The sequence below is a fragment of the Apis mellifera genome, linkage group LG15 (genome assembly GCF_003254395.2).
Source record: "Apis mellifera strain DH4 linkage group LG15, Amel_HAv3.1, whole genome shotgun sequence".
In the NCBI taxonomy this organism is placed as follows: domain Eukaryota; kingdom Metazoa; phylum Arthropoda; class Insecta; order Hymenoptera; family Apidae; genus Apis; species Apis mellifera.
Window position 1 is genome coordinate 5,619,129 of NC_037652.1, and position 27,206 is coordinate 5,646,334.

The 27,206-nt window shown below is 42.8% G+C and overlaps 1 protein-coding gene and 1 long non-coding RNA gene across 2 annotated transcripts in view; one reads left to right on the top strand and one right to left on the bottom strand.

The window, feature by feature from the left end:
• Positions 1-14,419, bottom strand: part of LOC551957 (headcase protein) — a 139,683-nt gene extending 125,264 nt beyond the window's left edge. The window contains exon 1 of the mRNA XM_026445501.1: positions 12,661-14,419. Within this exon, the coding sequence (XP_026301286.1) occupies positions 12,661-13,421 (761 nt within the window). The 5' untranslated portion in view covers positions 13,422-14,419. The remainder of the gene's footprint in view (positions 1-12,660) is intronic.
• Positions 14,420-14,587: 168 nt separating this feature from the next.
• The window catches only part of LOC102653594, a 114,431-nt gene continuing 101,812 nt past the window's right edge, over positions 14,588-27,206 (top strand). The window contains exons 1-2 of the long non-coding RNA XR_001705638.2: positions 14,588-15,145; positions 15,281-15,956. This is a non-coding gene — a long non-coding RNA (uncharacterized LOC102653594). The remainder of the gene's footprint in view (positions 15,146-15,280; positions 15,957-27,206) is intronic.

The following is a 27,206-nucleotide window of genomic DNA, read 5'->3' on the forward strand; positions in this document are numbered from 1 at the left end:
TACCACCAGCACGCGCGCGTTTCGCTAACTCTCGCATAATCGAGTTGCGTAAGTCGGGGACGAATTTTGTATTTCGGGTCGAGATACATCAGGGCATTGTTCCAACTGTGAAAATATCCTTGAACGGATTCTTTCCCATGAAATTTATTATGTCAAGTTAATTCTGGTGCCTTTTCAAACAATAAACTCATCGTTTATACGAAATATTCGAATTTTTCAATAAATAATAAAAAGGACAAACATTGTAAATTATCTTTCCTTTCTCGCTTCGCAAGCTACATTTATACTCTGTCCACGAAATACTATTAAATATCACGATCACGATTGAATTCTAAATTTTTAATGTATTCTTGCTATCTTACTCTCTCTTTGTTTCTTTTTTCCCCAAGGAGAAGATTAGTGCGCCGTTCTGACAGACTGGAAAAAAAAAATAACCATCGAGACGAAGGTAGATAGTTGAAACGAAATGGCGAAGAAGCTATTTTATACGAAATCGACCATCCAAACCCGACCTAGAGTCGTTTGATTCCCGAGAAAGAGGCAAGTAAAGAAGGCCAAGTAACGACAGAGCCTTGCAATTTCTCTGGTCTCTCCTCAAACCGAAGCGAGCAAGGCAGCGAGGAAAGGAAGAAAAATCGGCGTCTCGAGAGGAGTAAACACGACGTTAACAAACCAATTAGCAGTAAACCACCCTCAGGCCCGTAATAATTTACACTCGACTACGCGCGATATACAGCGCGCGATACTTGCAAAGAAATAAGCCAAGCAGAGAGAAAGAGAGAGAAAGAACCTCGCCTCTTCTTTTCCTTTTTTCTTTGCCGGGGCCAAGTTCTCTCCGAAAACGCGGGGAGAAACGTGGAAAACGATGGAACTGAAGATAACGGGAACGCGTAAATAAGGATTCTCAATGCAGCTCGTAACACATAAAGCACGAGTGAGACAAGGCTTTTGTTCTCCTCGCTCCTCTCCAAATGCTGCTCTCTCCTCCCGTTTCTCTTTTTCCTTATCCTTATCTTATGCAATCGTCGTCTGAACGAGGGAAAAATTGCCGATTCGAGGAAAGGAGAAAGAAAGAGAAACTGCACGAAAACTAGTGAATAGAAAGCCCACATCGAGAAACTCGGCCGAAACCAAGCGTCGTTGAATGGGTGGCGGTGGTTCCTTCGGGAGGATCCGGGAAATCTTTAGCTTTTCTTCCTGACGTATAATGGAAAAACGAGCTATTATTCCGGTTCTTAGATTTTTAATATCTTCTTTTTTTTCTTCTTAATCTTTGGCGCTTTTAACGAGCCGTGAAAAATCGATGCAGGAATTCAATTTGAAGATATATTTTTCTCTCTCTCTCTTCAATTAATAGAATTCAATTCCAAAAATTGTGAATCTTAACTTTAGAAATGTTCCAATCCGAGTCAATGTTCCAATAATCCAGATTTATCGCTCGATATTGAGCTGTTGTTCAAAGATCAACGAAGCAAAAGCAATCATTATAAATCTTAAGATTAGCATCTTAAATCATATTCTTTTTCTTGAACACAAATCGTTTCGTCAAAAGTAGTTTTCGCTATTTCCACAGAATTAGAAGTTCGCGTCGTATATAAATAATGGAGAGAAAGGTAGCGAAATGTTTAATGCGCCCCTCGAATTAAACCTGGCTCACTGTCACGGCTACCTGGAACCTCTCTCCTTCTTCTCTCGGTTCATCCAGGGTAGACGGGGAAGCATTATGCATTTATACCCTCGACATTGTTCGCCTCTGACACTGTTAGAATATTCCTAGACACGTCCCCCCGCCTATACGAGCCAACACAATGCTTCAATCTCTCCCCGTCCACGTATGAATATCTCCTGCGGAAAGAGCGGCGGAATTTGAAGGACCGACCACTTCCCCCCCTCCTCCCCGGTGTACTACCCAGCCTCCCTTAGGAACTCGTCAATTTCGCCACCAAATCCTCCGGTGCTGGACTATTCCTCCGTCCAGAGAATAGATAATACGTCGGCACACCTCCTCACGTTGTTACAGCATAATTCCCTATTCCCGCGTTTCTCCGTGCCAATTCGAGCGTGAAAAACTCGACTCCCCCCCCCTCTTCCTCTCGCCCTTGTTTCGGATGTAACCGAGTAGTTTTCGAGAGAGGCGATCTCGTGCCGCCCACGCACCAATTTTTTTTTTTTTTCGATGCTCGAGAAATTCTCTTTTCGAAATCATCGTCTCGACAGAGGAGAGGAGAGGAGAATATCTCTCGAGGATTCGAAAATAATCCGAGAGATGAAACCAAGTGACGAGAATAAAAGACGAATATCACTCGAAGGATTATTATTATTTTTCCTCTTCTTCAAAGACGAATAATTCTTGAATTGGTGACATCGGTGTATCACTTCGTATTATAAACGAGGCGCGTGTCGATACGGATTTTTCAACGATTTTCAACGATTTTCGTTCGTTTGAACGGACACTTGAAAGAGATATTTATCGGTTCTCGAGAATAACACAAGCCGGTTACAACTTCGCGCTAAAATTAGCCGAAGTGGATAAAAAAGAAAAAAAAGGAGAGGGGAGAGAGGGAAAAAGTGGTACGATTAAGGGGCGTGGTGTGGCATGCATAATCTGCGGGGACACAATTACGTCAACCGATATTTCACGTTATCACGGCAATCCCCGCCATTCGTTTGTCGAATTCCAGAGATAAGATTCGATTCGGTTGTTTTACAATCAACCCGCTGCGGAATCGCCAATCCTCCCCCCCCCCCCCAACACCCGAAACGAACGATCATTTCGCCCCATGGCAAAAAATCCCATCCCTCCCTCCCTCCATTTCTCTCTCTCCCTCGACTTATAATCGGCCAGATTTCTATATCTGGTCGACATTTGTTTCCGATTCCCGAAAGTGGCCGGCCAATGGAACCGGTCCGACCGGTTCCCCTCGGCTTTCGCGCCGGCCAGATAAACATTTTCGCGATAAAACACTCGGCCGGCTCGTTACAATCCGCGTCGAAAGAGAGAGAGAGAGGGAACCCCCCCCCCAGGTTATGTATTTATCGCGTCCGCTGTACGCGCGACCGATCTCCTAGTGATTTGTCGCCGTTGAAAATTCTAGTTCGATCGGGAGAAAAATTGTCTTGTCTCTAAAATATAAGAACGAACGAATGGAGGAGAGGAGAAATTCGAGGAATTTTAGATCTCTGTCTCTCTGTCTCTCTCTCTCTCTCTTCTTAAGAAAGGAAAAATATCAATATATATTTTTTCATTTTTTTTTTAACTTTTTTTGATAAAACAATAATGTGATGTAAAGTTATACGAGACTGATAACGACACGCTGTAATATCTATTTAAAAGAACGAACGACGCATCGTGTCTTAAAGATAAGAATTATCGTTACAGTAATTAAAAGTTAGCCCGATGAGGTAAGATCGAGTGAGACGATTAAGGAAATCGTGTAAAGATTATAATTGCCGTTGATCTCGTAAAAGATTTCTTCGCTTCGCGAGAGATTCGTAAATAAAAATTATTGAAACGCGTTAAAATCTTATCCGTTCGAAAAAAACAAGCGAGTCGCCGGGTGCAAAAATATATACATTTATTATTACGATTAGCATATTTCTTTTTTTAAAACCTCGAGCCAAAGCCAATAATTTCGTAACGAGTTCCTTTTGATTTCCTTTAAATCCAAGTCCAAACTGGATCTGTCCCTTACGAGATCAACGAGGATCGAAAAGAAAGAGAGAGAGAGAAAGAGGGAGAGAAGCGTAAAGAAAGAACGAGTCGGGCATTCGTGAATGTTAACAACGTTGAAGAAAAGCCGCTTTCTTTCGTTGTTTTGCTCCGAGGCTTTTATATACGATCCGATTCATTTGCATAAATTTGACAAACACCTCGTTACGAATGCGCCTGCGAATTCATCCGCGGTTGTATACGAGTTATTTCAAAAAAAAAAAAAAAAAGAGAAGGGGAGGGACGAAGAAAGGCGAGGAATGAAACGTTTCCTCGAGGTGAAAGTCCTAAATTAAATTCCTTCATTACCATACTCGCGTTAATTGCCGGCAAAGGAAAAAAAAAATAATAATAATAATATGCGAAAACGTGCCTGCCGCGAAATTTCGCTAATTTTAACATGGCCGATATCGTAACTGCGCTTATTTTTATAAATAGCTTAACCATACCCGCTGATTACGAGATGAATCATGCGTTTAAGCTCGTAATCTCTCTTTCTCTGTCTTTCTCTTCGAGCGAACTTCGTCTCGGTGGAAGGGAAATAGGAAGTTGGCTAAATTGACTGGTTAAAAATCCGCCGATAATAAAGTCGTTCTGTTATTATTAACCGCGATATACGAGGAGCGGGAGAAAGGGAGAGAGAGAAAGCGGGGATGGAAATTTTAAAGTTCGAGGAAACCCCGCCGAGTGTATAATAAAGTTTAAAGTCCCTTTATAAACTTTCGTGACGGTGTTTCTTCGTTCGAGAAAAATCGTACGCCTTAACTGGAAATTACACGCCGGTGTGCGAAAGAAAGAGCGAAGAACGCGAGGAATCTCTTGTTATTCTTTTTAATATGCGTATCTCTCGACTCACTTTATTGCGAATTTTAGAAAATCGTCACGATCCTCCTTACTGAATTGAAACAAGGGATTAGAATTCGAAAGAAGGAAAGATGAGAAATTTTTGGTGAAAAATTAGACTTCTTTCTCGTCGATATATACTTGTTCCGCAAATAACTTAATTTTCTAAAAAAAAAAAAAGGAAAAAAGGAAAACATTCGTCATCACACACAAAATACGTTAGATCAGCATTACCATACGTACACGATACGTTCATAGTTAATAAATAGCCGATAAATAACGGTTGATAAATATTCAACGAGGGGATTAATGTCGATGCTCACGAGATGTGTCAGGTGTAATCGTGTATTCCGAACGTGGACATGGTTGCTTACGTCCGTACTACGAGTACGAGCAATTATTCATCGTCCGAAGGGGTTTCGTCGCGTGCTGCCCGGCCAACGGAAGCGTTTCTGTCGCGTGGTTCCGCGATGGAACACGGTCATTACGCGGAATCGCCGAGCAATAGTGGAGAAGTAAGCCGAAAGAAGGGGAGGGAGATCGGAGAGGGAGGACGAGTTCGGGGATTGACCCTGAACCTCGAGACCCTTCGGGCCGACGAACCGCCCCAAGGATATCTTAAAGACGACGGGGCGAGACCACCAGTTTTCTTCATCTTCGCTTTTCGCCGCCCCGAGAACGCTCGGATTTCGCGTTTTCCTCTCCGAGAATGCAAACGAATATTATATTAATTTTTTAAATATTGTTTTTGTTTCGTCAAGATCAAAGAAATTTCTTTGAATATCGGAGGACAACTCTGACATTTCGATCAATTATTATTATTACATGCATTCGCGATTGAACGGGTTATATAGCATCGGTTACGAGTTATTCATTTGGTGATTGGCCGATTCGATTTGCGAAGGGAGAAAAAGGTTAGTTAATCGATGAGCAAAAATAGAATTTTTACGGATCTATTGAAATTTTTCGCCGCTCGTCCGCAGCCGTTGCGTTTGTTTTCCAATTTAACGCGGCTTTTTACTACCGTGCAACCACTCGTGCTCATCCAATGAAAAATATCTTACGAGTACGAGTGTTACACTTAACAAAGAGCAAAGTGTTATAAATAAAATTTTCTTATGAAAGTTATTTCGCATAAAAACACGCGTTATATCACCAGCTCTCCCTTACATAAAATATATTTATCTACCATCTCGATCAAGTACTTTCCAATCATAAATGTTGCACTATTCTCACTCTAATACGAGAGATGCATTAACGCGATAATTTTCATTATTCCAACTTACTCGTTGCTTCATTCTTTCCAATTAGAGATCATTCTTCTAGAACAAGTTTGAGAAAAATATACGTGTGTACACGCCTTAAAAAGCCCGTATTTTGCCGACGGATAGTTAAATATAACATCTTGTTGAGCAAGGTTCGCACGCGAGCGTAACCCTAACCTCTCTCGTCGCGAGAAGAAACGCGCGTGTATGCATTTTCGAAGGGGGCGTCGCCTCCACCGTTAATACGTAGCTTCGCTCCCCGTTACCAATTATCGTGCGATTAAATGCGATCGTGCGAGTGTAATTCGACAGCCACCGGCTACAATTTACCTCGTTACGCCTTCACATTTTGCGAGCGAACGAGAGAGAGAGAGAGAGAGCAGAACCGCGCAATTAAAGAATAATAGCGGGGGCCGATACTTTGGAAAACGAAAGAATTGAAACGTACCCACCAGGGGAATACCAAAATCGCGTAAACCATCGTTTCGTTGCTTTTTAATCGTACTGGCGATCACGAACGTTTACGGCTCCTCCATTTATAAAGATCCGTTAATAATTATCTCGTAAAAATTTGTTCTCGTTTAATGGAAACTCTTTTGGGGACACCAAGAATTTTTCGAACAATGCGGATTCAATTACATTACAGGGTAGGATGGCTTTTGTCGAGTTAAAATTTGTTATACAATCAAAGAATTTTTAAGTTCTTCTTAGAAAACAAGTATATAATTGTGAAAATTACGGTTGTTCGAATAAGAAAAAGTAGCAACGTTACTTTTCCAAGGTTAGAATTTTACGTGTATTTATCAATTATCTGGATGCCGTTCGAGAAACGTGGCCATCTTTATACTCGTTTCTACGCAATCCCTTTTCATTTCTATTTATCTGACGCAAGTTGTAAACTTGAGCCTCCTCCTCGCAAGATATAAAACGTTATCGTTATCTCGTAAGTCTACACCTCGATCTCGTGGAGAGCCTTGGCAATTTTAGATCGCGAAACGTAGAATTCTCAGGTGAATGGTGTACAGGTTCGGTCGACAACATTATAGGAGAGGGGAATTCCTCGCCTCGACCCCGCGCCAGCGCCAGGGTTACAGGAATGGGCGAGTTTTTTTCCCGAGTAAACGAAATGTTGGAAAGAATTTGAGAAATTTCTCCGAAAACGGATCTCCTATCCCACCAACAATATTGCCCTCTCGAACTTTGAATTAAACCGAGAGGCGCGCGCGGAATTTCACCCCGTCTCGCTGGAAATTCGATAATTCTTCTTCCTTCGAGTTCCCCGTCCCTCTTTCCGAATGCCCTTAGCCTACAAACGCTTTTACAATCGGGATATCTAAATCTCATACCATCTTCCTAAGATCTCGAAGATCGATAGATCGGTTCGAGAAGAATTTTTCACGATTCAGACGAGACAGCAAGGTTGGAATAAAATTATGAGATCATATTTCTACGATTTCTTTACAGAAAATGAAAATCGATTTCTAATGCAAAAAGTCCTATCAATATCTCACTTAACCAAATTCCATATCGTTGCAACGTTTTAAAAACAGCCGTGTCTCTTTTTTATAAAAAGATCCGCTTAAAAACACACGTTCCCTTGTTTTTAATCATCAACAACTCGTGTTACAATTTTCAATTGCGCATTGATTTCCATTAACTCGCGTGCATCCTTTATTTACCACCGCGCGATTCCTCCACACTCTTTGAACTTCCTCCTAACCACCAGCCGTCTGATCTCTCAAAGCGATAATTCGTAGGAGGCCGCAAAGCGTTCAAGTTCCATCTCCTCGATACACGCATATATATAAATATTCCCTATCCTGCGAATGGATTAACGAGATCGTAAAACAGGAGAAGGAGAGTCGCGTGAATCCACCCCTGCTACGAATAATTCCGATGCGAGGGATGGAGAGCAAGCAAGAAGAATTCGAAGGAGGGAGAGAGAAGCGATCATAGAAACCGGGTGCAGAATATTCGACTCTCGGTCGTTATTTATTTTCGGTTAAAACGCGAGTAACGCGACGGGGGAGAAAGGGCGAACCCCTGGGCTCGTCGCACTTCACCGAAAGCGGGATTTATAGGTCGCGTTGCGGCGCCAAAATGTCTCTATATATACGTGGCATAAGGGGGAGGGAGGATGATCGTGGAACCCGGTCTGGATGAAAAAAAAAGAATCGCACGACCGACATAAATTCGAATCGCTTCCATGAAAAAATATATGCAGAAAATATTCGCGAATACGCCCCCCTTCTTATCTATCTCCACAGCATCCTCTTTGATATAAAAAATCAGTCCAATTCTTAATTTTTAATTCTTCTAGCACGATTTTATATTTTTTCTTTTTTTTTTGTTTTATTATGCGGATTAGAATAGAGAGATTCTTTTTAGAATAGAGATTGATATTAATTAATAATATTCGACGATACTTAATTATTTATGATATCGTTATATACGTAGAGATTCAGAATCTTTTTGGAATTATTTTCAAAGTACCACATTGATATTTGTTGTATAATAATTAACCCTACTCGATAATTGACCAATTTTCTAATTTTGCGAAAAGAATCCAACTCGACACGATACAACAATGGCGTAAATATCGAAATAGAGAATTCCAGCGAAAGGAATTCTCTCGAAACTTTCAAAAACATCGAAAACGGGGAAAAACAATGACGATCCTTCCCTCTGCGAGGGAACGAAGGGAGCGCAGAGAGGAGGCTGTGCAGGGGACTTTTTAACAACATTCTCGGCGTTCGGCCCGTTTAAATACATCGCGGTGGCGTGATTCCATGCAGTTGGCCTTGGAGACTGCTAGAGCGTCAAGCTCCTCTCTTCGCTCGCTGGCCCTGAGGAGGTGGCCACGGTCAAGGCTACGAGCACCCTCTTCCCTCCTCGCTCACTCTCTCTCCCTCCCCTCGCCTATTCTTTCTTCCACGCTCCTCTTTTCTCCTCATCCTCTCTTCCCTCTCGAGCCGCGCTACACACCACGCTCTATCCAATCGCGACCAATACCAACTCGCGTCGCTTGTTCCATACAACGCGCCTACTTGTACTTCCATCTTACACACAACGGCGGAGGGAGAAATCGTGAGGAAGAGGAGCCTAAACTCTCCTTTCAATGCACGTGAACCGTAGAGACTGCGAAATATCTGGCGGAGCGATTCGCATCGGCGCGTTCGAAACGAAAACCTCACCAACTACTACTACTCCCCTTTCTTCTTCTTCTTCTTCTTCTTCTTGCATTATAACGTGCCTCGTCTCGATCGAGATAAAGGGGATGGGGCGGCGCGGCCCTGGATCCAACGATGCACGAATTTCTGACCTTCCTGCACACCCTCACGGAACGGAATAAGACCACCGCGATAGCATCGTGAAAATAAATAATTTGCCCGATGGGGAATCGGGTCGGAGATAAAGGGTTTATCAGATCCGAGGAGTACGTTAGCGTGAACCGCAATTTGCGTCCAACATCGCGTAGGAAAACACGCGGATGACATTCGCGGGGCACGAACGAGGTTACGGAGGAGGAGGAATTGTTGAAAACGCCGCGATTGTCACGGTGCACTGGCAACGAAGGTTGACCTGCCATTAACGCGACGAATCGCGCAGATAATTATATTTGCCGGGAAAATGAGAAGAGATCGAAGAGAATTCTAAAAATTTCCAATCTTGGTACGAGCATTTTAACGAGAATTTCCTATCCTGTATTACGAATTAGAACGAACGAGGAATCCAATCCAATCAAAGAAATTTAACCAAAAGAGAAAAAATATCCATGGACATATACGCGCAAAATACGTGGAACGAGGGAAGACTTGAACAGGGTCTGTTCATCGAACGGTAGAAAATAAACAGAAATAGGACAGGTTCCAAGACCGGATCTAAATATAGTATATAGTCCGGTGTGCGTGTATACCGAGGGTGGGGCATTCTTGTAATCTTGCTTCTCGCCCTTTCCATCCTTGCACTCCTCGCCAGAACAGCTCTAGGAAACGACCTATGACCTCCATATAACCTATACATAAACGACCTACGCGTCCCAGAAAACGGACCTCCAACGTTCATTCACGTCCTTCAAAACAAGCATCCAGAGAGAAGACTTTCCTATCGATACGGGAGGATACGGACATTTTCCTCTCCACTTTCACCTTCCCCTATCTTATCTCTATATCGTAATAATATTTTTCCAAAGCACGGTTTTCAATTTCGCTCTTTCAATAATACATAACGCGGCTTATTCGATTGCCAGAGCGGAAAATAATATTTATATCGAAATAGAGAGGAGAAGAAGAATGCCGAGAGAGGGATCGATTAAACATTTTGTTTTCCCTTGTCCATATTTCAAGACCAGCAGCGACAAAGGTGGAAGAAGTACAAGGTAAAGAAAAAAAAAAAAAAAAAAAAGAGGCTGGAAGCGAAGCCGACTATCTACGATTTAGATCTTCGATCGGTCCTTTGAAAGATGCGAACGAGGATCGAATTACCGCCTCAATCCATGCGTGAATTTCTGCGTGGTCGAATGTGTCGCGTGTTTCAAAGTGCCGCCGATGTTCCCGAACGGACGTGTACCGAAAACTTTACGCCGTCGATACGCGATTACACGTACATATACCTAACAAGGTAGAGGTGTTTTTCTACGAGTCCAAAAGAGAATAGTTCTTTTAGTAACAATGTCTTTTGTAAATATTGTAACAACGTTAAATTAAAATATTATTTCGCCACGAATGACGCAGAGAAATTGTCGGGAAACCCTCTGATTTCGACGATACAATAACACATATATCTCGGTATTTATTGTTGTAACAACAGGTACAATTGACCATTGTAAAATTTCAATTTCCGTCCGAGAATTGTTTCATATTTATTCTCGTATTCCGAAGAAAAGTTGTTCAGAATCTTATTCGAAAATATTTAAAAATCGTCTTCATCAAAGTGGAACAACTACGCAAAAATGGAAAGGGAAACTAATATATCACGTTAAGCTGGCCAACATTTATAAAATAGCGAAATTGAAATTTAATCCGGATATGGCTTCGTTCAAGGCTCGAGTTCCCTTTGTACTTGACCGAACGTAAAAAATGACGGTGAATGAAAGAGAAAGAGGGCCGAGAGAGCTAAAATAAACGTATCCTTCGTTACGCGGTGTGTCAAAGGGAATCTCGATTAGTAGGGAGGACACGACCGACTACTGGGCACTTATGTCGTACATCGTCTCGATTAGTTATCCAACTTTTACTTCAGCCTTGATCCGGACCGACCAACATTGTAATGACATCAAAGACTCGTATACCGTCATCTGTAAAATCTTTGATGTTGCTAAAATGTTACGATCGATTGAATCGCGGTTACAAGAGAGATCATTCTTATATTTTACGATCAAACACCCCGAATCTCGAAAATTTCGCGTTCCCCTTTTCCTCTCCTTTCCAGTATTACAACAGAGGACCGCGTTTTCCGTCATTTGGCCACCATCTGGCTCCTTCCACGAAACTATTTCGCGAAATATCGTTTTTCTCTCCTTTCGTCTCGCGACCGCGATTATTTATAGTATATATATATACACATATATATATATATACACGCCGCAAACGCGAAACAACTTCACCGCCTCGAGAAATGAAAATATTCTGGAACCGCCTTCTTTTTTATACGAGCTTCAAAATCGCGCTATAAAAGAAGGAAGCATGTGCTTTCCATACGGAATACGGTTCCGTACGCTTTAACCCCCTAAAAATACGATGTCTCCCTTCCTCTTGCCCTTGCGTCCCCTTATTCCTAGTGGTGAACTTTAACACGACACCTTCGAGAGCGTGACAAAAGCTCTATATCGAAAATCCTTGAAAATCCTATCCCCCTTACCCTCGCATTTATCATTTCTGTCTTCTTTCAAAGGTATAAAAATGACAGCAGGAAGCTACTGTAAAGATATATAGGGTACTTCAATTTTATCTATCTCGAAACGTAGCCAACGTGTTTCAAGGCCACATATTTTTTTTCTAAGAAACACTTATTTTCTCGATTTAACTCGCATTATTGTTAACGTGGAATCTAACGTATACGAAGAAGAGAACGATTAATTATCTTTAAAGAATCTTAACTATCTTTAAACGCGATCTATAATTCAAAAAGAAACCTGTTATCATCAGTCTGAAAGCAGTCAACGAGACTAAAGAAGTTTGCGTGGGAGAGAAACGTGACTACTATGATAAGGGATCGCGATAATTGTATTCTTACACGTTGGCCAGTGGACCTCACAGGAAGCCATCAGTATCGTGACCGCCAGGCCAATTATTGTTTGTAACAAGCCGGCCACTTTTTCTTCCTTCCCTATCCCTCGATCCGGTACCACGAATTCAAAAAACCTCGTTGCTTCCTCACGAAATTCGCGTAATTGCAGGGTTATCGTATCTTTCGAAACTTTTTGCGTATTTTCGTTTTATATATACGTATATACATAAATTAATTTCTCGAGATAATTAACGCGACAAATTGTACGATTTTGTGCATGCATTTAAATTTATCGATCATTACGATTCGAAACAAAATCTAACCTAGACGCTCGATAATATTACTTTTCCTATGAATTATAATATATACGGATATAATCGATTTTTGAACGCGATTTGAATTACGCAGATTTAATTAAATGCAATCTTTAATTCTTCGATTAAAGATTATTTTCGTTTCCAGAAAATAACGTATATGTAATGTATAAAATAAGATTCAAAAGTAAGTAATTGTAATTGATTTACCAATTACGAGAGGGAGCCAGTATCCTAACCTAACCGCGTCAAAAACCAATCGTCTCGGGAAAAAAGATACGAGAAAAAAGTAAAGACTCACCGAGCTCGATCACTGAAGAAATCAACTTTGCTCTTCTTTTTCATCATAACCTGAGGTTGATGAAGAGGGCTAACACTGGGCTCGCTGGTTGCCGGTGGTGAACTTGAACCGGTGCTAGATGACAAGGAACCAGCCCTTCCACGACCAGATTCGATCAACTGCGCTTCGGTAGTACCACGACCGTTCGTCGAAACGTGATTGCCGTGGCTCGGAGGTCCGGCCGAAACAGCTAACGTAGGCCTGGTGTTCTGTCGATTACGTCGTTTCTTTTTCTTTGCTTCGTTCTCATCTTGCCGATTTCCTGGCGCATTCCCCGTTCCTGGTGGCATCCAATCCAAATCTTTCTTCAAATGTCCACGACCGCATCGACAACCACACGCTTTGAACGCGAGATCGTAACCCTTTTTCGTCCACAGATTTTGGTGGCGCTGTCGTTCGGACCAGCTACGGGCGCGTCCACAACTCTTCAAGTAGGTGAGTACGGTCTGCTCCCAGGCGTCGAAACACTCGCGATGCATAAACTGACCGACCGGGCAACTATCGTTGTTACAAGTTACCTTGACCGTGTCATGTAGAGCGTTTAAGCGAATTAAAGCATCGCCTCGGAGGCATTCACCGGTAGGCGTACAGCAACGAGTCGTTTGATTCTGTGTTAGCAGGTTGTTCTCCATGGTGTCGTGTAAACCACCGCCACCGGCTCCTCCTCCACCGTTCTCCATCAATACACCAGCGTGGCCGTTTGCGTGACGCCGTGGTGCCATCACTTCCTCTTCCCGGATCGGTGTCAAACACACCCTTGTGCTTTTCGCCGTTTCTTCTAATTGGTTCACCGCGAACCACACACCGATGTGTCTTCTTGTGTCGGTAAACAACTCGGAGAAATTAGGTAAATGACACAGCTGTATAGACAATCGACCAATCGCGAGACTTGCTTCGTTGCACAACGTTTCACGTACGGTTATTTTCTATTCTTTCATCTTCACACAATTCCCGCGTCTTTGTTGTGTTGTCACACACACACCCATTCAACGACTGGTCGATGTTTCGCCAAGTGGCGCGTAGTAAATTGCAGAGACACGCAGCGGATATGTCTGGTACTTGAGAAAAAAAGGCGGGCGATAACGAGAAAACCGCGCTGCGTCAATTGACGATATTTGAAAAGATGGCCAGATAAAGTATCATTCGATGTTTGTTTCGACACAAGAACGGCGTATAAAAACAACGGGCACTCCAGGCACGAGTTTGAAATATCACTATGTAAACAATGGCTGCGATTCGATTTCTGAAACTATTTTCTTCAGTTGTGGCGTGATGTGTTTCGATGTGTACCAAAGTCAAGGTCAGCGTGGTTCCGCGACGTGGCGTCGCGGTAGATTCAGTGAAGTCTTTCGATGATTTGTTTCTTCGAATGATGATTGAATCCGTACAAAAATGTGTATATAATCAACAAAGATCTCGAACACTTTCAAATAACAATTTTGAACGACTATGATTCTCTAACCGATACGATCCGGCAAATATGTCGAGCCGCTCTCGTCCGTCGAATGTCAGGGTCACTGGCGCAAAGCGCGCGCAGCGTGGAACGCAATTTTCGATCGAAGTTTCGCGTTCCCCTGATTTGCTCACTCAAACGAAAGAGACGACAACGACTACGATCCAAACCATACGCACACCAAAGCTTTCTTCTATTTTCTTTTTCTCTCGTGCCACACGGAGAGTCCACGACGAAAAACACTTGCTCGCACGTAGGGTGCACCAGTCACTGAGCGCCGGCGACGACAGCGTGCCGGCTGCCGTGGCTCGGCGGCGGGCGAGCGCGAAAGTGAGGCCCCATTGGGTGAAAGCGAAAGCAGCATGGTGGGGGTCACGGCTAGCGCGCCAATCGATGCGCGCCGTTGTCGTCCCTCCGACGGGCGCACGCTACCTCTCTATGTTTCCTTCCTTCTCTGACTGTTATGTCTATCCAGCTCACACTCACACCGGCGCTGCATACACGAGCGCGCGTTTTACTTTTCGAAGCCGGCGAGGAGGCTTGCGAATAATCCTCGATATGCGTGTGCGTGTATATAGAGGGAATATATGTGTGACACTACAGGGTTTCCACGTATCTTTTGAACTTATGAACAAATCTTAATAAGATAATGCTCTATAAATTAAAAATTCATTTTTTACCGAATTCAAATTTCGTCATAAAGGGAAAGCAGGTTGAACGCATTTGAAAGGAAACACTAGAGACACGGAAACTAGTGGAATTAACTTAGTTAGAAATGGCGATCGTGAATCAAGGGAACAAGTATAGTGTTGAATTCCTTCTCTTTTTTTTATGCCTTTATGGTACGATTTCGTATCGACCGATACACATGGGAACATTTCAATTTCGTTACATCGCGTCACATAAAAAACCTTTTAGTGTCGAGTACGGTTTACCGTTGAAAGTTTTCGCGAGTTTCTCTATCGGTTCGTTTTAACTATTTGCGACGTAACTGTACGTAGAGTATACATGTTTAATCTCACGTATATATTTCTAATTAGCAATAATTATCAAAATATGTATACCGATGATAAGCAAATATATTCTACGTATATTCAAGTTATTCGTAAAATTCATTTATATTTCTAGATTTTTCGACCAAGAGCAGAGAACGTTCTAAAAATGTTTCTTCGAAATGTATCGCGTGTTCTTGCGGTCAGTAAATATGGTACTCGGGTGACAGTATACACCACGTTCACTACAGTTCGTTTTTCACGAATGTAACTTTTGTCGTGTGTACCTTTGCTTCGAGGGATCACAGGGTATGAAACAGCTCTGTGCTTCACAAGGTGTAAATATTTACGTCTCTGGCCCTTGGGTATATTACATCGAAATTCTAGAGAAAACGGTCGTCGTTCTTTTTGCGTCGCAAAGTTGAACCTGTGCGACAATTTGTGTATTTTTGCAACGTGAGCTTTTTACGCAGTTCGTATCTTAATATCGCATGCGACATAAATTTCGGTGATATATCGAGTAATATTCATTTGTGACGTAATCGTAAGTGTTTTTCAAGATTATATTTGTGTGGATACGTTTGTGTTGTTTATGACATCGATATCGACATTCAAGTGAAAGTACGTTAGAGACTAATTCGGCCATATTGAATTTTCGAATCGAATCCGTTATCGTTTCAAATGTGCTACGTATCTGATATTTTGAATATTTTCAATGTCGTTTTCGAATCATTTTGTTTATTTTTGAAAAAAAATTCAAACATTTTTTCATTTTAACCAAGATTGATGACAAATGCCGATGACATGTATATGTAAGTACAATATATATATATTATATATGTATATATTATATAGATCCGTTAATTTTTTGTGGCTAGTTCAAACTGACGAATCACGATTATTACTCGTAACGATTATTATTCGTAACAAGTAACGATAACTCATCGAAGTCATCTCTTAATTCGCGCGAAAAACAGCATCATGTTTACTTCAGTCTATTCGCGATCTGAAAATATCATGAATACGTTTATTGATAAATAGATCCTAACCCCTTATATCTGTTTCATTACTCGCGATTCGTTCTATCATTTTCTCCTTTTTTTCTCTCGTATTGGTTATCGAAATTCTTCTGACAAGGCACAAACAAACGCACAGATATAATAATAGGCTTGTGTTATGCTTTTCTCTTATCGTATGCGTTCAATTTATCTGCAACGAAGGTCACTAATGGCAAAGATTTCTTTCCAAAGTGGTAGGCCAAATAAGAAATAATCGATACAAAAATAAATCGTAACAGAAACGTGACGTGAATTGTCGCCTGATTCCGTAATTACGGTTAACCTAACATTTCGTTTTATCGACTGAGTCGTAGGTCTTGGAAAAGAGTTATAGCGAGAAATAAAACGAAAAAAGAAAGAAGAGAGACACGATATTATCGTGAATACCAATGACTGTAACGACAAATTTTATCACTTTACGCGTTTGCGTGTGCACGTATATATTGGATTATCGACACCTACACACGTATCTATCATACGAAAGATCATCGCTGCGAGCGAAAGTTCTCAGTATCGATATTATCAACGACCGACAAAACGACGTGACCCTGATTTCATCGATAGGATCAAGCGTAAGAAATTTGTCATCATTTTTCGATTATTCCCACGAATCGACGTCGACAATGGAACATCCGCTATTTAGCGCACAATAACAAAGAGTCGATTTTTGCCTCGACTATCAACTCGTCTGTGCTCGTGCGAGTGAAAAGCATGCGGCGGCGATCTGGCTCCTGGGACACCAGCGAAACGAGATACGTATTAGATTACGTTGCATAATTTTATCGGCGATCGTAAAACTGTTACGAAACATGAAACTCCCAATTCTCTAACAACGCGAGCCATAAATAACGCCTGTTGATCAAAATAACGTCAACCCATCCTTAACTCTGTCTCCTTGCTACGCGTGAAGGATATGTATTTATATTTTATCGATCATACCTCTGGGAATTCTCATGTAAAAAATAAAGTATGATTCTCCTGATATACACAGAGATACGCGTATAATAATAGTTATAAAAGATATTTGCACATAATTTTTTTTATTCTATGATTCATTCGTATGAAAATATATAAATAATATTAATTGATACAAAGTGAATGAACTTGAAATTTGATTAATTAATAATATAAACGTTAATAAATATAACGATGTGCAAATATTTTTTTCAACCGTACATAGATATATATGTCCTACATATATATCATACACGTGAAACCCATTAGCTCAACGTTCTAAGTAAACATCAAGTAGATACAAAACAGTCGTTACGTTTTTTCTCTCTTCTTTTTATTTTCTTTCGTTCTTTTTTTCTTTCTTTTTTTTTTTTTTTTTTGTTTAAACATTCCACGAGCGCGTCGAGGAAACTCGACCAGATATTCCACGAATCTCACGTGACAAACGACCGACCGTTAATAAATAAAGCGTGGTTCTCGATTATCCGTGTATTCGCACGACACCGGAGGCGAATCCGATTCGTTCGTGACAATGAATCCCCGGTGTTTAGATGGAATCCGTGTAAATATTATATCGTAGGTAAGAGGCGTAGAATAACGGGGGAATCCAGGCCAGTGGTTGAATTTCGCCATGGTTGTACACGGTGTAGGGTGAACCTGGGCTGGCACGAAAAGGGGGGAGATACCATCCCGGTAACACGAGGTCGAGGCATCCGAAAAAGGATAATCCAGCATCCTCGAGAGGACCCCGCATGAAAAAGTTGTTTTGATCGTTTCGGGTTTCTAGGACGGTGACCGTGAATGAGGCTTTAGCCGGTATATACGATTCGAGGGGGGAGGAGGGAGGGTTTGCAGGGAGAACCAGATGTCACTGAAAGAAACCCGGCCTATCCCGTTTCGTTCGCGCGCACGGAGGAGAAGCGCTGAGGGGTGCGCGATTAAAAAACCCAAACTGTGGGGGGGAAAGCGAAAGAATCCAAAGTTGGGAGACAATTGGAACGGAAGAAGAATTTCTTTTGTTCGAAAAACGAAGCGATCCCTCTCCCCGTCGCTGCGTCACCGTTCCGAGAAAAGAGTAACGAAGATTAATAATTTCCTACTCGGCGCCTCCTTTAACTAGCTTTAAAGTCGCCGTGTCGACATCTGTTACATCCGTTCAGGAAGAAAAATAAGAAGTAAAAAAAAGAAACGGTGCTCTATGGTTGTACGTGCGGCAGATATTACGTGGTACAATACGGAAGGGGTGGTGGCTCGGGCAAAGATTCAAAGTCCCGGTGCAGTTTGGCGGAGGTAGAGGGGGGAGGTGGATGGGAAGGTTTTGAAGGTTGGGGGCACCAGGTTGACCGTGGGGTGTCGGAAAGCGGGGGTGTAGGTCTAGGTTCAGGGGCGGCATTGCTCGGGTGGGCGTGCACTTTCGGTTTCAGGCTGCGCATGCCCGTTGCATACTCGTTCCTCTCTCTCTTTCTCTTTCTCTCTCTCTCTCTCTCTCTCTCTCTCTCTCTCTTTTTCTCTTTCTCTGCAGTCGTGTATCCGCTCATAAAGTTTCCAGCCACGTAAAATTCACCACCACCGCGTACCGTCCCTGTGCGTGGAACGAGCGCACGTTTCTCGATGTAGCCTGGCGCCTCCGTTCTCGATCCTGTCTCGTCAGGGTCGAAAATTACAGAGACTCGATCGTGGAACAAGTTCGAACCAGTACCCTTGACGATATTTTTTCTCTCTCTCTCTCTGTCGCCGGTTCACCCCGTTTCTCGGACTTGTCACGCACCCTCCCGCTCGAAGAGTAAACGCGCCCCTTTAGGATGCTCTGTGAAATCGTGGATGCTTGCGTAGTCGATTCGAATAACGAATGTAATTTCTTCTTTTTCTTTTTTTTACGTCACGTTTCTCGCGTCGGTGCCTCGCTTGCCGATGTCTCGGCGTTATGTCATCATCGTCGTCGTCGTCGTCGAGGAGAGATCACCCAGGTTGTTCAATCGCTGTTCGATACCTGAACGAGGTAACAAGCAGGATGGTGTAATTTATCCAAAAGAAACCACGATAGGTGGTTACGTGATTTTTTTCCAACGATCCGACGAAAGGACAGGTCCGTTTCTCTACGATCAACCACGCCTTTGCGTGGACAAATACTGCCGGAGGATCGAGGAATCGGCTCGAATTCTCGAATCGTATCTCTGAATATCAATCGGTTAAGCGACGTAATTAATTTCATTCCGCGATACAAATTGCCTCGTACGGGCAATTACTTTCTCGTTAGCAGGTACAATCTGTAAACGTTCCACAAAGGACCTTGTTCCCCGAGTTTACCAGGGAAATTTCGTTACGAAAGGTGCAATTTACAATGTGAATTCGCATTGTGCAACGCGATGCATGTGTAACGCGATTTGTAATCTCGTTGACCACTGAACGGGGGGGGAGGGGAGGGAATCGAGGGAGTACTCGAAACGATGAATCGTAGGAAAAATACGATGTTCATGATTTATGAATTCCGCGTGCAAAGGGAACGGAGGGAGGGGGGGATTGTTGTGTGCGCGCCTCGCGCCATTGTCCGCCCGACGAAAGACGAAATCTTTCCACGGCGCATTCAATTTCTGTTAAACGCGATTCACAATGGCCCGGTAAAAGCCGCTATTACGTAATCTTGCTCCTCTCCTTTCCTCCCGATTTTTGCAATTGCCGCGCGCACCGCACGAGAGAGGAATGATAATGAAGTTAGCACGGGATTTTGCTTTTGTTTCATTTATACGAGAATTATTCCGGCGTGTATGCGCGAAATCGTAAAATTAAACTCGAAATTTTCGAACGTTTCGCCAGCGATACTGCTATGTCCGAGAATAACGACGTGTACCCAGTTTGATTCTTTTTTCGCGAAATTCAATTTTTCGTCGAGATGAATCCGGTGCTACGAACGAAAATTGTATTATTATTCGAGCGAATAATCGAAATTAAATTGAGAGGCTTGTATGTGTTCTTGTGTGTCAATAGACTACGTTACGCGATAATTGATGGTTGAAAATTGGTGGTAAAGAATGAAAAATGAAAAGAAATTTCATCTTGATTTTGACCACGATGGTCTCTTTTCTTTTTTTATAAAAAATTCCATAAGTAAAAAGACGCTCGTTTCGTCATATTTGTTCACAGACATTTAGAAACTAAAAATCAAGCATCACCGACTTTTCCAACAACACTGTAAATTCTTTCGGTGTTCTCGATATTTAAGAGTCCTCTTTAAAAATCGTTTTCAAAATAGAAAGAGCGCAATTTGTTCAAATCGAAGCCGGCTCGCTTCGATCACTAGGCAAAAGAGCTATTCATAGCGTACCGACATGCAATTGCATAAAGCTAGTGGATACGTTGACCCTAAGTGTTACGTAACTCGCGTCTAGTGCCAGCTATCAGCGGAACGATAACACAGCGGCTCGATACGCGGCCGGTATGCCGTCGTATATCTATGAGAGCATTTCTGCCCGGATCGTTGTATTATTCGCGATCTATCCTCGCCTTATCTCTCCCCAGACTTTCGAAACAACCGTTCCATTCGTTCGTATCCCGTTCAACCCAAGCCTCAAGTTTTTCCCTCCTATCTTAACGTAACGCGCGCGTGGGAAAACGTAACGAGGGGATATCGATACTCGCGATAATAATGGATCGTCCTCCGATCCAAATTAGATACCGTGAATATATCCGTGGCAAGTAAAAAAAATCTTCAAGTGGACGCACGGATGCATTAGAATCCCGATCGCGAATTTCGCGATAAGCCGCAACACGTAGGATCGAAAATATTTTCCCCGCTTATTTTTATGAAATCCGTGACGTTACAACGATGATATAAATTTCGCGGGGTGTGTAATCATCGTCTAAATATAAGGCGAGAGCCGGTATCCCCCTTCCTCTCTCTCTCTCTGCAGGGAATCGTCATTTTTAGCTCGCGAAAAGAGATATCCGGGCAACTTCTCCCCCTCCGCGATTTTCATACGCGCGGTTTCTTGGCGATGCCCGAAGCGGAATACGGCGTTGGTTAAGTTAGTGCAAAGTTTTCTGCGAAGCTTGGACGACCACTTGGCTTTAGCCAAAGATCGAAACTGGGTTACGCATGTCCGATTCGAAATAAAGTTATAGTTTGGAGAGATCGACATTGTCGACTAGAATATGTTGTTGTTGTTATTGTTGTTGTTGTTACCGATTCTGTTCCACGGTGCACTAGGTTTTATATTCGAAAACTGGTCGGACGGAAAGATACGTGTCCAATCTGGATCCTTTTGTGCGCATCTGCAGGCTGACGCGTTGCCGCTATTCAACCAGTTGAACCGGGATATCTCTGACCGCGAGCCTCCTTTCAGGGATTAAATCTCTTCGGATAAAATCCGATTGAAACGGGGACGACTCACTCTGACCGGTTCGCGTGCACGTTTTCTTCGGGGCTCTGCCTCTGTGTATTTTTCGTGATTCGTGTTCGAGAGAGGGACGCGTGCCTTCCCGTTGAAAAATCCGATGTGATTCATTCCGTGTGGAACGAATAATAGAGAACGGATAAAATTCGCCCCCTTTTAATTTCTCCTTTATTCGCGCGTCCAATATTTTATTCTCCGCACGATACAATTCCAAATAATTAGAAAGGATCAAAAAAACATAGAAGAAAAGCACTTTTATCCGATTCTTATTCCAATTTTACTCGACGAAAATGATTTCAAATCATGCTCGTAAAAATTCGATTTTCCACAGGAACCCGATAATTAAGTAATCGTAAGGAATGTAATAGTACAGGAATATATATAGAATGCGCGTTTTTTTTTTTTTATATCATCAATCTTCGAGATTGACGATACGATCACGAACAGATCGACGTAATCGCGTGTTTGATACACGGAATCGCATCTTTAGTCGTTTATCGGATACGTTCGCGTGCACGTGCGCGCCGCCAGCAATAACCGCATCGCGTACACGCTAATTGCACAACGGTGATTCACGGCACACATTTGTTTCGCCAGTCCGAAGAAAACGGTCGCCTTAATTGCTAAGCGAACGGATTTATGCTAACGTCCGTGCACCTTGCCTCGCCGCGTAAATTTAATTACACTCATATCCAGACACCGTGAGCCAGTGCTAATTAAAATATTCGCTCGTAACGCGCGGTCGCTTCTTTGGAAACGAGCCTCTTACGTGGTTAGGAGGAGGAGGAGGAAGAAAAAGAAGAGGAAAGAAGATTTCCTCCGGAAAATTATTTTTCACGGAAATTCGGTCGGACCTAGTTTCTTCTGGATCGCGTGTATCTTATCGATCTCTAGGATCAACGCATATACTTTAATTTCATCGACAAACATAGATAAGCCCCAGTGTCAACTTGCGAGATCAGATGTGTACGAGGCGTGTCTAAAAGGTAATGAGACCGATCCAACGTTTTGCCATTTCAAACGTGCATATCTATAATTATATTCCACAATTTTAATTCGATAGACTTGACAATGGAGTTTTATAAAATTGTATTATCAATATATGGTTCCTCTTTTTGAAAATCAAAAATCAATGTAATTTCCTTATGAAGCTTCTCAAAAAAAAAAAGATGGCGTTAATTTTTAAATACACCTTGTATATACGGTCTCGATAAAACTCCGCTTAAAGAGTCACAATTCACTGGCCGTAGTGTAACGTAGCTCGGAGCAATCGGGTCGATGTACGAGGCGAAGCCTATATTCCGCAAAATCCAAAAACGTGATCTGCCATCTTATCTAGCGGTACGATGATTTACGATACGGTGTTGTGCACAATTCGACCGATAACCGGGTACACCGAACGCCAATTCTTCTCGTGCAACGAGTGAAAGAGAGGCAAGTGTCAGCCGATCACCGATAACACCGGTCATCGAAGTAGTACTTTCTAAGATCTCTCCGAGAGGTCAGAAGTGGGGCCAGCTACGATTTACGACGCTTATTATTGATAGAGTTATTCAGTCTCTCGGCGTGAAGTTTTCGATCCTCTCTCTCTCTCCACTTTTGTGTCGTTTCTCGAGGCAAAAAAGAAGAAAAGAGTCCGAATGAAATTTTAACCCTCTGTGAAAAATCTCTGCCTGAAAAATCGTTTACCTTCGGAATTTTTATTTTTCATAAACAATTTGTCTCGCCTGATCTTTCGTATAGCAAATTATTATTTTAATCTTCCATTTTATCGTAATCTTCCATGAAATCTCGTCGATTTTTCACGAACCGAGTAAACTTTTCTCCGTAAATATTCCAATTTATACATTTAAAAAAATATATATATATATCTATTCTCCCAAAAGATCAAGTCTTCGATTACTTTCGTATCACCCCGTACATATCGGCGAACGAACAATAATAACGCGCGTTCCATTCGAAGCTTCTCTATCGTCCTTATCCAACCTGGCAGGTAATTCGACGTTGCGGGAATATTGGCCTGCATCGCGTTTGAAACATTTTCTCGAACGGTTTCCAAGCTTACATAAGCCACGTGGTGTTCGCCACGTCGGCTGATAGGCCCCCGGTTCGCGTTAAACCGCTCGCTCTGCGAGAACGAGAGGATACCATTAAGCCCTAATTAACGTGTCAGACGGGAGAGGCAGCAGGAGAGTTTCTGGAAGGAGGAAGAGCGGCGTCGAGCCGCGTCTCGAATCACCGCAATCGCTTTCTCTCCCACGTATCACGCCGCGAGCTTTCGCGATTAGATATCGGAAATCGCTCGACGACCATTTCTAGCTACCAGCGCCGATTAGATAGGGACAATAATTGCGGAACAATGACCGACCGTGAGGCCGTTACCATCGACACGTTGCGAATCGATACCAAGGTTCGGCCCGGCCAGGCCTCGATAATTTCCACGTCGGGCAAACACCAATTATGCGGCAAACAAAGCCGTGTGTACGTATACGTACGATATTCCGCCGGGTTTGGTCGGGAAAATTTGCACCGTCAGACCGATTTCATTTCGTATTTTTTCTTTTTTCCTACCCAACGAATATTTTATCCGTTGCAAAGTCAAATGTTGACGAGCATTGATTCGAGGAAAATTAAGCAGATATTCGTCGGATATCTTATTTCATATATTGGATATTTTTGAAATATATATATGTTTCGTAACGTGTTGCCGATTACTTTTATCGATAAATATTTATTGCCGTCGAAGAAATTGCGGTCAGAGTTCGGTTAATTAATCGGGCGAAATAGTGTAATAATTTATATATAAAACGAAGTCAAAGCGGTGTCGATACGTGCGATATAAGACATTTACGTACGCAAAGGAATACTTTGAAAAACTTTCAAGTTTCTTTCAACCTCTGGAAATAGTTGGGTCCGTGCAGAGAACAGACGGTATTCGGTCGGTATCGACCAGGCTTCGGGGAACGGATTGAAAGGCGAAGCAGACAGGTACACACGGTGGTATCGGCGTACGTAACAGTCGTTACGTTAATGACCGACCGCAGAGAGGCGAGCTTTCGGCCAATAATGAGCATTACGGGAGCCGATGGGAGGGTTCGAAGCTAATCGATGTTACTAGCCGGCGGAATCGATTTTTTCCCCTCCTCCCCCTCGCCGACGCGATCTTCGAACGATCGATTTCTCGGCTCGGCGATTTCCGATTTTGGAATAGCGATTTGGATGTGCGAACGAATGCGGGGAAATCGACGAGAATCGCGTGGCACGGGGGAATATTCCGTATCAGAGTATGAAAATATAATTTCGTATTGGACATCGATTGAACGGAAACCTTATATTTGGGCGGCGTTGAAATTCGAGCGGCTTGCGAAAGTTGCGTATCGGCCGTCACGCTATGGCTTTCTTCCTTCTATAAATTATGAAAAGGAAATTCTTCGGAGGCAGGAATGATTCCAGGTTGGCCGACGATTTCGTATTCCCATTCCAGGAACGCGATTACGCTCGACCGAAACGGTGGAAAGTAATCGGAGAGTGTTATTTCGATCAAGCCGATTTGATTTTTCGAGAATCGTGCGACGACGAGTTTTATCGTTTTCGACGCGATTTTCTCGTAGCAGCACGTGGCGTTGTATCGACGCGTTCGATGAAAACAGTGACGTAATAACTTACAAAGTTACAACGTTATTTTCAGTTTATGGATACCGACTGCTCCGCCGATATCGCGAGTTATTACGGCCGAGAATCGAGACGGCGATTGAAAACAAAAGGAGAAATATATGGATAATCTCGCTAGTTGTGTTTTTTAACAATTAGTTATCGTTATTGAACGGTACGATCGGGAGAAATCGTGGATGAATCGCGAGAAAACAACGTATCCCTTCGCCTCGAAGAAAAAAAAAAGAAAATCTTGCCAAAAATTATCTAGCGCGTTACAGAGTTTTCGGGGCCGGTGTATATTTTTACGCTTGTCGTAAAAGGCCGGTTATAAATTTTCCGAAACAGAAGGCGAGACGTAACCGCGCGTCTTTGCCCCTTCCTCTTTCCACGAAACGGAAGAGTATGGAAGGGAGGGAAAAAAGAAGAACAAAGATCATCGGCACAGCTTGTACGCTTGCGTTCCAGCTGTGCGCTCGTTAAATCGCGCGGCAATTTTTCAATCGGTCGCGTATCGTTTGAGCGACGTCTTTCGGTCCCGCGTAGATAAAGAAAACGCAAAGTTTTACGAGCTCGTAAAAAGCGTGCGCGCGCATTTCGTATCGAGTGGAAGTGGGTGGGAGGGGGGGGGAGGGGGGAGCGCAGCAGGGCTCCCTGGTTGAGAAACTTTGTCGTTCGCTGGTGCGCACGCGTGGTACGGTTCGCACGAAAACCGAGCTCGCCGAGGACCATTGACGCCGGCCACCGGGTTTGTTTTGGATTTTAAAACTAGGCCGATGGGTCGTTGCCCTCGTCCAACAAATCCTTTCTGCGCTCGCTCCCCCTTCCCTTTCCCCCCGGCCCCTCTATTTCTTTTCTTAGCTTAAGTTACCGCGAACCTAGGCCGGATAACTTATACTACTTGCGCTGGAGTGGCGCTCATTCAGCCTTACGAACTCGTACCTGGTTAATTTATCGCTTTATCGTTTTGTATTGCCCTTTTTGGAGATACGCGTCGAGAAAACGAGACGTTTCAATATTTTTGCAGTTACTCGATAAATGTATCTGTATATTATTGAAAAAATAACCGAGGTTACCTCTTTTATTCGAGGTTACGTATTAATATTTTTCGCGTAATATTCTTACAAATGTTATCGTTATTAGTTACTCTTCTTCTTAGATTTCACGAACAATAATTTACCAGTCAGATCATTTTTCGGCCCCAGGGGGAATATCTATCGTAACCGAATTCGGTAACATTATCGTTATTCTCAAACAATATAAACTTTGTTACACACCGAAACTGACACGCCATGTGGCAGATGGATCAATATTTATTCTAGCGAGTTTATCGATAGAATCTAAATTTTCAACAAGATTCGATCCCAGAGTGTAACCAATGATTCAGAGAGATCGACCTACAATTCATTTATGAATGATAACACGATTTCATTGTTCGCCATGGAATAGAGAAATGGAATTGGTGGTCTGATTATGCAAATTAACCAACATTCGACGAGCCGCGTTGTCAAATATCGCGCGTACACGCGCGCGCGTTCGAAAAGGTTCGATCAATGAACGCGTGTCGCCGATTTAACGAAACAATTTCGACCGATTCGAGGGTACCTCGCCTCGCGTTTTTGTTGCCCCAACAAAGAACATTCACGAGGCCCCCTGATGTGCGCTCTCAGGCTCTTCTATCGCGCTATCGGCCGATTTGCCATCACGCATCGACAGGCTTAAAACTGACATTTTATAAACAGCATACCGTATGTACAAAGAATCATCCATTCAGCTTGGCTCTGATTACACGACTTATCGAAGAACTGGCTTGCGAAATCGGATGCGTACATTTCTCGTGAACGAGTCGTAAAAAACAGAGAAAAAATCACGTCTAGTTCCTTCTCGAGACGTCTGAACGAGTTCGAAGCTTGAAATAACGAGCGACGATACTCTTCTTATTCGCATACATTCGACTCTGCTATAGGAACTATCGATATCGTTATCGATAATATCAATGTATGTTATC